This window comes from Rosa rugosa, chromosome 2, assembly GCF_958449725.1.
Source record: "Rosa rugosa chromosome 2, drRosRugo1.1, whole genome shotgun sequence".
Lineage (NCBI taxonomy): Eukaryota > Viridiplantae > Streptophyta > Magnoliopsida > Rosales > Rosaceae > Rosa > Rosa rugosa.
The window spans coordinates 5,511,018-5,522,284 of NC_084821.1; the positions used below are offsets into that span (position 1 = coordinate 5,511,018).

At 37.4% G+C, this 11,267-nt stretch overlaps 1 protein-coding gene and 1 long non-coding RNA gene across 8 annotated transcripts; both read right to left on the reverse strand.

Moving 5' to 3' along the window:
• Window positions 1-578: 578 nt before the first annotated feature.
• Window positions 579-5,235, reverse strand: LOC133728666 (uncharacterized). 7 transcript variants are annotated; one of them, XR_009855954.1, is made up of 10 exons: window positions 4,728-5,235; window positions 4,421-4,539; window positions 3,389-3,983; window positions 3,182-3,283; window positions 2,470-2,824; window positions 2,259-2,382; window positions 2,010-2,050; window positions 1,293-1,515; window positions 1,043-1,152; window positions 579-875 (listed from the first exon to the last, which is right to left on the reverse strand). It is a non-coding gene; the product is annotated as an uncharacterized LOC133728666 (long non-coding RNA). The 7 variants fall into 7 exon arrangements; XR_009855950.1 differs by having other exon boundaries at window positions 579-1,515; window positions 3,389-3,463; window positions 3,859-3,983; XR_009855951.1 differs by having other exon boundaries at window positions 579-1,515; window positions 3,389-3,463; window positions 3,799-3,983.
• Window positions 5,236-8,162: 2,927 nt separating this feature from the next.
• On the reverse strand, window positions 8,163-10,823 carry LOC133730214 (uncharacterized). The gene has a single exon (XM_062157846.1). It carries the CDS (start codon window positions 10,821-10,823, stop codon window positions 8,163-8,165), a length of 2,661 nt encoding a protein of 886 aa, XP_062013830.1.
• Window positions 10,824-11,267: the final 444 nt, after the last annotated feature.

Below are 11,267 nucleotides of genomic sequence, written 5' to 3' on the forward strand. Positions count from 1 at the left end.
ACATTTTATGCTTAATAAAGTATATCTCGAACAATACCTAAGTGAACATTTAAATCGATTACAATTTCAGAAATGATGTCTAATACTCTCGTAGACATCAGTTTCCAAAAAATTTTGTTTGTTCGTGTCCATTTTTACGTACATCTTGCCGCCTTATTCTCTTGAGAACGATGTATGTGGCTTTAGGCAACGTCAGTTAATCTATTAAGAATGATGTTTTATGTTACTAGGAACATCGCTTTTCGTTAGTTGAAACGATGTGTAGTAGTTTTGTAGACATCATTTCTATTTTTCAAAACCGATGTCCTATATTTCATGGTAAATCGGTTTACTTTATAACAGCTGATTTGTACATTGACAGTAGATAACAGTTTGGTGTTTAGATATTGATGTGCATTGATTTTGTGTACATCGATTTTTGGGTGACATTTCGATATGTTCATAATCATGAGACATCAGTCCAGTTTTAGGTACTGATTTGTAATCTCTGAATTGACATCGTTTTCTTTGACATTAGTGTTTTGTTTCCCATTTATATACATCAATTCATATATATAAGAATGATGTGCAAATAATCATCTAGCTGCTGGAAAAGGAATTGAAATACATTTCTCATCACCCAAAAATTGGGGCTTTCCATTAATTTTCTTTCCAAATTCACAAAATAAAATCCAAAACCTACAAAGACTAGCCTAGAAACATATTAGCAACCAACTACAAAAGTAAGTTCAACACCAAACTTTGCTTCAAAGCAAATACTAGTCTTACTCAAAATCATGTTGGTAGTCTAGTCTTTCACAATTATATGTAGATGCCGGATCAACAAAGCAATGGCGTCAAATTCATCTCTTTGAGTAAGAAGTTCATGCAAGTACCTGTGTCAAAAGCAAAGACATGAAATTGCAGGCAAAACTCGTTTCCAAATGCAGCAAAACCCCATAATACCACATCACCTTTCCACACAGTTACATTGCAAGTCATGTGTAAGCAAAGGAAAAAAAAAAAAAAAAAAGGGAAGAAAACTGCAGGTTGCAGCCATTACCTAGCTTTCCATAGTTCTGTATCAAATCAATCTTAGAGAAGACATTTATGTGTGGGAGCTCCATATGTATCATGGTTGATAAAGAAGAAGAAATGCAGTAATGTTGAAGTCTGTAGAGAACATAAACAGAAATTCTTTTCTCCAATTCTTTTTAGACATTAAAACAAATCAATTCAAATCTTCAGCAGTGAATAAAAGTTCATCTGACCAGTAGTGGAAATGTAGGACAACCACGGTATGAGTTACTCACCCCATGCCAACTCTTGATTTGGCCAGCCTTTGAAGTACTCTGCTGTAATTGTGAACCATGGCTCGTGGGAGCTTATACTGAGAATGCGTGCACGCTTCAGCAGTTGTATGATATGTTAATTAACTTCCACATTGACTCTGAGCATTTTACAATCTTTGCTAGTTGGACCATATCAATCTTTTTCACTGGAGCCGAACCTTTACTCAACAACCAGATGGCAAGCCTATGAAATGCAGAAAAAAATACAATAAATAAATGAAGGAATGGAGCATAGGCTGTGCTCTTAAATCAAATAAATATAGAAAACCCCCATGATCACAAAGAAACAAGAAACTTTCACAACATAAATATCTCAAACCTAATAAAGTAATTCCCTTGTAGAGATATTGAGTAGCATAGTTATTGAACCAATAAGATAAATAGTTGCAGGATATCAGTGTCCAAACTTGGAGCTAATTATCTTCATTGGTATGCCACTATAAGTTACTCTTTTTTTTAAGCACATACTAATTGCCAGAGGCTAAATGGTATGTAGAAAGTGGAATAAAAGAAAGGGGGAACTGATCCTTCCCTCCTCTACACATTAGTAGAACTTACTTCTCCTATCAAGAAGCAACGTTTGCAGGTGGGGCAATCGAAACACAAATGTAAACCAAAGATATAACAAGCATTACCAAAGAATCCAAAAAGCTTCGAGAAATAACAAGAGGCACCTACATCTAGAAAAAGTCCCAGAGCTGTTTCTGACATTACAAAACCTGCAAAACCATATTAAGAAATACAAGGGATTATAGCCAGCAACTAGAAAGACTGAATAACTCAGGCTTCTGATTTTCCTTTAAAAGGTATAGGAAATAATCTAAATATATTTCTAGATGCAAATCCTAATTGCATCCCACAATAGCACTAAAGCTGCATTCAGTAAAACTTTCTTACTTCAAATGGGAGGTTAAATGATAAACCTACCGAATTGAAATCTTCAATGAAGGGCGGATACAAGAGTGGAGGAGGTTACGTGAAGTAGGGCGGATAATTGGAGAACTGAGGTAGTTTGTATCTCTTTACTGCACAAGACCCAATTACTACGTGTCTGTAATCAAACAAGCCGAGTAAACAAAGAATCTCAGTGTCTAGATATATAGCAAATTCTAAGAAATCAACTACCTAAACCGCTCACCTCTCTGTCAATAAATAAAACAGACTTGCAATCCTTTATGAGGTTCACAGATCCAATCTCTTCTACAATTTCACAACTCGATATGAACAAAATTGAAAGCAATACGAAAAGAGAAGCGACTGGGTCACTAGGAAGGATCGTTATCAGGGTTGTGGCTGATGACAATAGCATAATCACTGAAAGCCTTAGCAAGAGTTCCACGGTCGTCGACGTGGTGCTCGACGTTGCAGACAACAGCTCCCTATAAACCATGGTTTTTCAAAATATGATTGCATTTAGATACCAATTAGAGTTCCAAGCATGCAATTAGATACCAAGCATGCCATCTATCTGTGATAATTGCATATTTACCTTCCTGCACATAAAAGACCAGATACACATTAGGGCCAACGAATAAAAGAGGGGATTGAATAAATTAATGAGATGGCGAATGTGTGACAGTTGCTTATTAGGCTAAAGAACAAAAGCCTATTATATATTAAACATGGTACTTGAAAATGCTTAAAGAAAAAAAATATACAATAGTTCCAGTAGCTTGCTGCAAAACTCGTCCACTGTATTCTAGCATTCATAATATGATCTGAGTTTTAATAAACTGATATTTCAAAGGCAATAATTAAAACTGCTCAAGAATACGTAGTCTAATGAGACTGCTTAACCTCGTAAAGAAAGTGAACAAATGAAGGACATATAATTCTGGATAACTTCATACCCTCTTTCTACAGCTAAGGTCTAAAACAAGCCTTTCTTTTCCAACAACACGAACAAGATCTTTAAGCCTTTCAAGGTCCATTTGCCCATTATTAAATACATACTGCAAGAAAACCAAGACATGTTTTAGAAAATATTTTCCTGATGTCAATTGTTCTAACAAATATACATGGTTTTTAAATTAGAAGAGGAGAAAAATAGAACTCACATAAGTGACAATGACGTGGCTATCCCCTTCTTCTATGTATTCCAAAGAATTATCTGAATTGATCCCACCTCCTACCTGCAAACCACCTAGATTATACCAGCCCTCGAAGCCAACCAAAGTGAATCAAAGTGAATCAAACTGCGAGTGTGGTGATAACTTTGACAATTCATCATTATTGATTAGGTTTTATGACACCAATCCAGTTATATCTATAGGAAGCCAACCAATTGTATCTTGTCTAAAAGCCTTGTGATATTTGTATAGCATTTTACAGAAGCAGAACCAAATTTCACAAAGTGATACTTATGATAACAACAATTGAAAAGACAAAAGGACAAGCAAGTGTTGTAACTTCTACGAATAAGACAATAGTATAATATGAACCAGTAAAATGCCCAGGTATAACTTACAGAGTGTGTTCGGTATGTTGCATAACTAACCTAGCAGCTTTGATTCCATCTTTGACGTACCTCATAGCAGCAATAGCTCCAACCTTCATCGTCGCTTATGGATATGCGAATACTGCTTACCCCATCCATGACCAGAGCATCAATTGTCGTCTCTCCATTCTCATCTAGACTCCCACCGGGCCCAACTGTTCCAATAATATGATTAGTAAAAAACTGCCAATCCTAGCTATGAATCCCATCAACATGCTTAGCAAAATTCCATTTGACAAATCCCAATATTAATATACACTTCATGTTCGAGCTAGGATTTCACCATTAGGAATTCACATGTTTGTTATACAAATGCAATAGACGAAGAACACTGGAATAAAACTACTCCTAGTTTCCATCCAAGACTAACACCCAAAACTAATGTTGGTAACTAACTGAATCATAAATCTCATTACCAATTAGAGAAGCAACAATTCCTCTTCTACTACACACAAAAAATGACTACCTATTTAATAGATAAAAAACTAAACTCAGTATTTACCATTGAGTACTAATCAAATCATTCCCATGAGTACAGAAAAACTAATGACATTTTTCTCAACTCAAGTGAATCAAAGATTGAAGCTTTCACCTGTACCATCACATCTGAGTACCTAACAAGCCGAACAGCTCTCAATTAACAACTGCATCAACTGCTGAGAACCCATTATCCACAGCCCTCCAAGCAGCTCTGACGGCCTCTAAGAAAGCCTGATACAAGCAAAACCCATCAAGCGAAAGAATCAAAATTTCTCTCGAAATAGTTGAAAGAATCCAATTAGATAAAAGACCAGATCTATGACCCAATAACATGTAATCAAAAGCAGCAAACTTTACAGAAGAGAAACGGAAGCAAAGGCAAAGAGATCGCAAAGCAGATGTAGAGAAAGAAAGGGTACCTCATAAACCAAGTCGAAGAGGGATCGGAGAGTCGGAGGCAGTGAGGGAGGCTCGGCGAGTTTCAGAACCCCTTTTTGATTAGAGAGAGAGAGAGAGAGGAAAAGAAAAGAAAGCGAAAAGAGGAATAAAGGATGTTGTGGTACGACCTCGGAGAAGAGCAGAAGCATAACCATGGAGGAGGCGAGAGTGATGACGTCACCGGGGAGGGTACCGCTGTAGAAATCTTCGTAGATTTTGGGGTTTGGTCCGTAGCTTGTTCATCATATTCTCCATAGTTTATAGAGAGAGAAAGTGAGAGTCGGGGGGTTGGGTTTGAGGGAGGGGGAGAGAGGGAGGGAGACAGATAGGGTTTGGAAGGAGTGACAGTCATTAGGGTTCGAAAGTGAAAAAAGTTCAGAGTGCTGGAGGGAATGAAAGCTCAGAATGAAGGAGTCGCGCGAGACTAACGTTAAGGTTTTCTGTTTCAGTTTTGGGATCGGGCGCAATTTTTTTTCTAAGTGTGAAAGTTTTGAGTTTTAGACCCCGCTTCTTCATTTCACTTAAAAGACTTGAGCTTTTTGCAAAAATAGGTTCCCGCAAATTTTCAAACAAAACTTTTAACACCAGTCATTTTAAGAACTGATGTTAATGATATACATTTAAATCGGTATTTTTCTAAAACGATGTTAACTTACTTTTTTACATCATGTGCAAGTCTGACCGATTTAAATGATGTGATGTAAATGAACAGATTTCTAGTAGTTATAAATGGAGAAAGAAGAAATTCAAGTGAGAGAAATTGTGCTGAGCAGTATGTATCTTAAAGTACTAGGTCACAGGCTGTGCATAGTATTGAAAAATTGCAATAGAAATGATGCCAAATCCTATATGTATGGTCAAAGACTACTACTCAAGGTTTACCTGCTTGATTCACATAGAACTCAAATATCTGCTAGAAGGTTCATTCTTGTACAGAAGGATCTGGACCTGTGTCAACAGATTCTTCTGAAAAGGAAAATGATGCAGAACAGTATGATGGTAGATAAGGAATGTCAATTGGCAGAAAAATTGAGTCAAGACCAGTTTGAGTTCTATGTGGGTATCAGACTATCTATCAGGATATGTCGAGTAAAAGATGTACCTCTACATTATGCCCAAACCAATTTATAAGCTGTTAAGGCAGCAAGTGATGGATATAGTGAACCTAATTCTCGGTCTCACTTGGAAGGTACTGCATGCGCTTAGAGTTGGAGGACGTGGAAGCTTTAAGTCTCAAGGCAGCTAGCTTTTTTTTTTTTTTTGGTCAATCAAGGCAGCTAGCTGATCTATTGTAATGCACTAGCAATAGTTGCCCGCGCGTTGCTGCGGGAGTATGACTTGATTCTGAAAGTACTAGAATGGCCTAGAGGGGGGGTGAATAGGCAATTAACAATTATTTGCAATCAATTTTCCTGGACGTTGTTGAGGGATTGGAAAAACCTATCTATCCCTAACCAACAGTATAAAGCATTTACCATATGCAAGTATAAGAATAAATAACAGAAAAGTAAAGAACACAGGAAAATGTTTACGCAGTAAAACCCTCAAAAGTGAGGTAAACAACTGCGGGCCTCGGGCCAAGTGCTTAAGCACACACTATAAAATAGTAAACAAAATACAAGGTACACTTACAACCTCTCGGATAACTCTGGACTCGGTTATCTCTAGCTAAACTCTTTTAGCCAGTTGAACTACCTCTCAGTAATTTGTCTACAGCTTCTAAATGTGCTCCACTTGTCTTGAAAACATCGGTCTTGAAAATTCAAACATAGTTGATTTTCTCAACTGAACTCATCGGTGTTTAATACAAGAGAATATCAAGAATGAAATATACTCATGACTAACTTAATCTCTTGAACTTTGAACTCAGACACACCACGTCAAAAATCACAGAACTCCTATATATATAGGAGGAACAATAACCAAGTTTCTTCAGCTTGGTTGGAGTAAGACCACGAGGTCCAGATGCACTTGCTCCCTACTTCTATCTTTGACAGCAAGGTCTTCATGATTGCACTGAGTGGATATTAAGATTAACAGCAAGGCTAGATCGAAACCTTTTCTTTAACAGCAAGATTTCCATGATAGAAAGATGGAGAACCTAGCTACCATGTCCTTCCCTTTTCATTTACGACAGCAAGGTCTCCATGATTGAATTAAGAGGACAGCAAGGAAAAGATATGGTTGCTTTCACCTTTCTTCTTCACTCGGATCCATCTCAAGGGGATATTAATTACCTCTCCAAGATTTTCTTCCTCACCCGGATCCATCTCAAGGGGATATTAATTACCTCTCCAAGATTTTCTTCCTCACCCGGATCCATCTCAATGAGATATTGCCTCTCCTTGCCAATATGTTAATACTAACAAATCACCAGAAGATCACAGCGCACAACCTGCATGGACAGCAAACATGTGTAGACTTCGATGTGCATGTCTAAAAAGCAAAAGTCACCATCTCAAAGCAGAGCACATAGAAATATATAATTAAGATCATCACATGGCTTATGAATACTTTTGTGGTTAATGGAATGCCAACAACACATGTTGTACTAACATGTACTAACAGATTCTTTTAGTTTCTTGTGGGAATTACTGATGTATAATCGTAGACATGAATGATAGAAATACTCCATCCAAGTCTGACAGCAAAATTTTGGTAGGATTGCCCCATAATCATACCCAAAATTAACTGGCTGGCTTGGATGGACAGGTCCTCAATTGTAGGAGATAGCACTATTGATGAGAACGATAATCTGGAAGCAACAGATAAAGTGAACAATAAAGAGATTGACCAATCATTATTTTCCACGAAACAGATTAAGGCAGATTCACATACCTTATTTGTCACTTGACTCCTGGTTTTTAAGCCATCATTCAGACCACCTATGATATCTGAAATAGAATGGTCTTTTTGAACTTGCTTATGTCCTTGTCTATGTACTGAGGGAGCACCAAATAATTCCTCATTTAATTTATTTGTCTCTTGGTCACTTTCACTCCCAGGTTGTCCTTGATTTTTGCTAAGAGAAGAGTAATCATCATCTGCAAAGAAAGGTACAGAGTGAGCAATAGAGTCATCAATAGTTACATTGATCGTTTCAAGAACAGATTTTGTTCTTCTGTTGTACACTCTAAAAGCTCGACTATTTGATGAATACCCAAGAAAAATTCCATTATCACTACGAGCATCAAACTTTGCATGATATTCTCTATCACGAAAAATGAAACAAGGACTACCAAAAGTTTTCAGATGACTTACATTGGGTTTCTTACCTTTCCACAGTTCATAAGGAGTTTTATCAGTACCTGAGCGAAGAAAAACACGGTTTGTGGTGTAACAAGCTGTGTTGACAGCTTCTGCCCAGAACATGTGAGCAATTCCAGAACCACACAGCAATACTCTTGCCATTTCAATCAAAACCCTGTTCTTCCTCCTATACTTTCTGTCTGAATAGGTCCGACTAAGTCCATGTGCATTAGATCCAAAGGTTGGGAGGTTGTGATTTCATTGATTACACGGTCTGAACTCCTTATTTGTTTACCAAGCTTGCAACCTTCACAGACAATATCTGTTTGTCCACTTAATTTTGGTAAGCCACGTACACCTTCCTTGCTGGACAACTTCACAAGATCTTGAAAGTTGATGTGCCCCAACCGTTGGTGCCAAAGTTCCAAAATATCATTTGTGGTTTTGATCTTCATGCACACCTGAGACATGTTAGTTTCATTTGCATGTATGCAGAAACAATTATCTTTGGACCGCTTTCCTCCCATGATACTTTTGCCAACATTATCAAGTACAACACAGTTATCTTTGTTGAAATAAACACCTTCATAATCATCACACATTTGACTCACACTGATCAGATTTGAATGCAACCCTTCCACATATAAAACATTCTGTAAGTTGGGAATACCTGGTGTGCAAACACTCCCTTTACTGATTACCTTTGCTTTCCTTCCATCTCCAAAAGTAACAGATCCACATGTGAACTCATCTGAGAAAGAAGTGAACCAGCTTTTGTCACCTGTCATATGTCTAGAACAACCACTATCAATGTACCAAGTATCAACCCTTCTTGCTGCTAAAACAGTTAAGGCAACAAGACACGTTGCTTCAATAAAATCTGAATCATTTTGATGCAAACAAGTATTATCAAACACAGATAAATCAGAGGAAGGAATATTTACAGAAGCAACATGACAAGAGTGTGAACCTTTTTCTACCCAGACTTGTTTTGATTTTGGAGTTGAAGACTTTGGGATTGAAACCAGCTTTGTAATCCTGTTAACTTCTTTCAAATGTTCTTTCAATTTGTCATGCAAGGACATGTTTTGAACTGACCTTTTAGACACACTGGATACTTGAAAGTGTTTCTTGAGACGATTACACCTGGGTCTAATGTGACCAAGTATACCACAGTAGTGACATACGGGAACAAACCTTTTAAAAGGAGGAGGAAATTCATTCTTAGGAGTCATTTTTTCTTTCACAAACCTGATAGGTTTTGAGTCCTTGAAAGAAGTGCTGTCAGAGAATCCTATTCCCTTCTTGTCCCCTCCAACTTTTCCAATGCCTATCATTTTTGAAACTTTGTCAGAACTTATTGAAAACTTTAAAAAAATTTCTTGAGATTCTTTCAAAGAAAGTTCTAGGCTCAGTTTTTTAGAAGACAAGGAGTTAACAAGACTAATTTGAGTATCCAAATTATCTTGTAAGCTCTTTATACGCCCAACATACACTGACTTCTCGATCTCCCAGTTTTTTGTGCAGGATTGCATGTGCTTAGCAATCCCCTCCTTTTCTTGTTCTACCAGACAAAGTTTTTCACTCAAGGATTGATTTAGCTTCAACATTTTGGTCGAGGCTCTACACATTTCTTGGTATTTGTCAGCCATGGCTTGATCATTTGTTTCTTCATCATCAAGATCCTTTTCTTCATACTCACATGAGGATGAAGGATGAAGAGCAGCAGTTAAGGCAACGTTGTCTTCACCACACTCAGATTGAGTGTCAGACTCAGAGTCACTCCAGGTTGTGTTCATAGCCTTATTTGAACGAGCCTTGAATCTCTTATTTCCACAATCTGCCGCAAGATGTCCGAAACCCTGACACTCAAAACACTTAGGTTTATCAACAGAAGGTTTCTTATAGGTAAACCTAGCTTTAGTGTCTTTTTCAGAAGAATAGTCACCGCTCATATTTCTCCTAGAACTAGACCCAGAGAAATTCTTGGAATTTTGAAACGAATTACCAGATCTTAAAAACTTTTTGTAATGTTTGGTTAAGAGAGCAAAGTCTTCAGCAGTAAAATCGGAGTCACTATCCTTTTCCTTTACTAACTCTTTTGGCTTTTCATCCACTTTCCTAACAGCATTCAAGGCAATGGTTTTTACTTTCTTATCTGGCCTGATTTTTATTTCAAAAGTTTGAAGATTCCCAAGAAGTTCATCTAAGGTATAGGTATCTAAATCCTGAACTTCTTCAATGGCAGTTTGTTTATTTTGAAAACTCAAAGGTAAGGACCTAAGGAATTTCTTTACAATCCTATTCTCAGCAATAGGATCACCAAGACTATCACACTCATTCGTCACATTTATAAGCCTAGAATGAAAATCATCAATGGACTCATCATCTCCCATAGTCATTGTCTCAAACTCAGAAATTAATTTCTGAAGTTTCTGAGTCCTAACTTTCTTGTTCCCTTCATAAGTCATTTGAAGAAGATCCCATGCCTTCTTCGCAGTCGTACAAGTTCCAATACGCTTCTTTTCTTTCATAGAAAGAGCAGTATACAAGCTGTGCCGTGCTTTAACATCATTGTTAAAGTCACGCACTTCAGCTATAGACCAATCTTGCCTAGACTTAGGTTCTTTTACGGAAGCAGAACTCTCACTCTCTTTAGACTTAGTTTCCTTTGTGGGAACCTCCCACCCAAGTTCAACAATATTCCAGATATGTTCATCCTGTGAATGTAAGAAGGCTTGCATCATAATTTTCCACTGAGAATAATCATTCCCATCAAAAAAAGGTGGACAGTTTATAGAACCAGAACGTTCTCTATCTCTATCCATTCTAGACACCCTACGGATCTCACTAGGAGAACTAGTGACCTGCTCTGATGCCAAATGAAAGTACTAGAATGGCCTAGAGGGGGGGTGAATAGGCAATTAACAATTATTTGCAATCAATTTTCCTGGACGTTGTTGAGGGATTGGAAAAACCTATCTATCCCTAACCAACAGTATAAAGCATTTACCATATGCAAGCATAAGAATAAATAACAGAAAAGTAAAGAACACAGGAAAATGTTTACGCAGTAAAACCCTCAAAAGTGAGGTAAACAACTGCGGGCCTCGGGCCAAGTGCTTAAGCACACACTATAAAATAGTAAACAAAATACAAGGTACACTTACAACCTCTCGGATAACTCTGGACTCGGTTATCTCTAGCTAAACTCTTTTAGCCAGTTGAACTACCTCTCAGTAATTTGTCTACAGCTTCTAAATGTGCTCCAC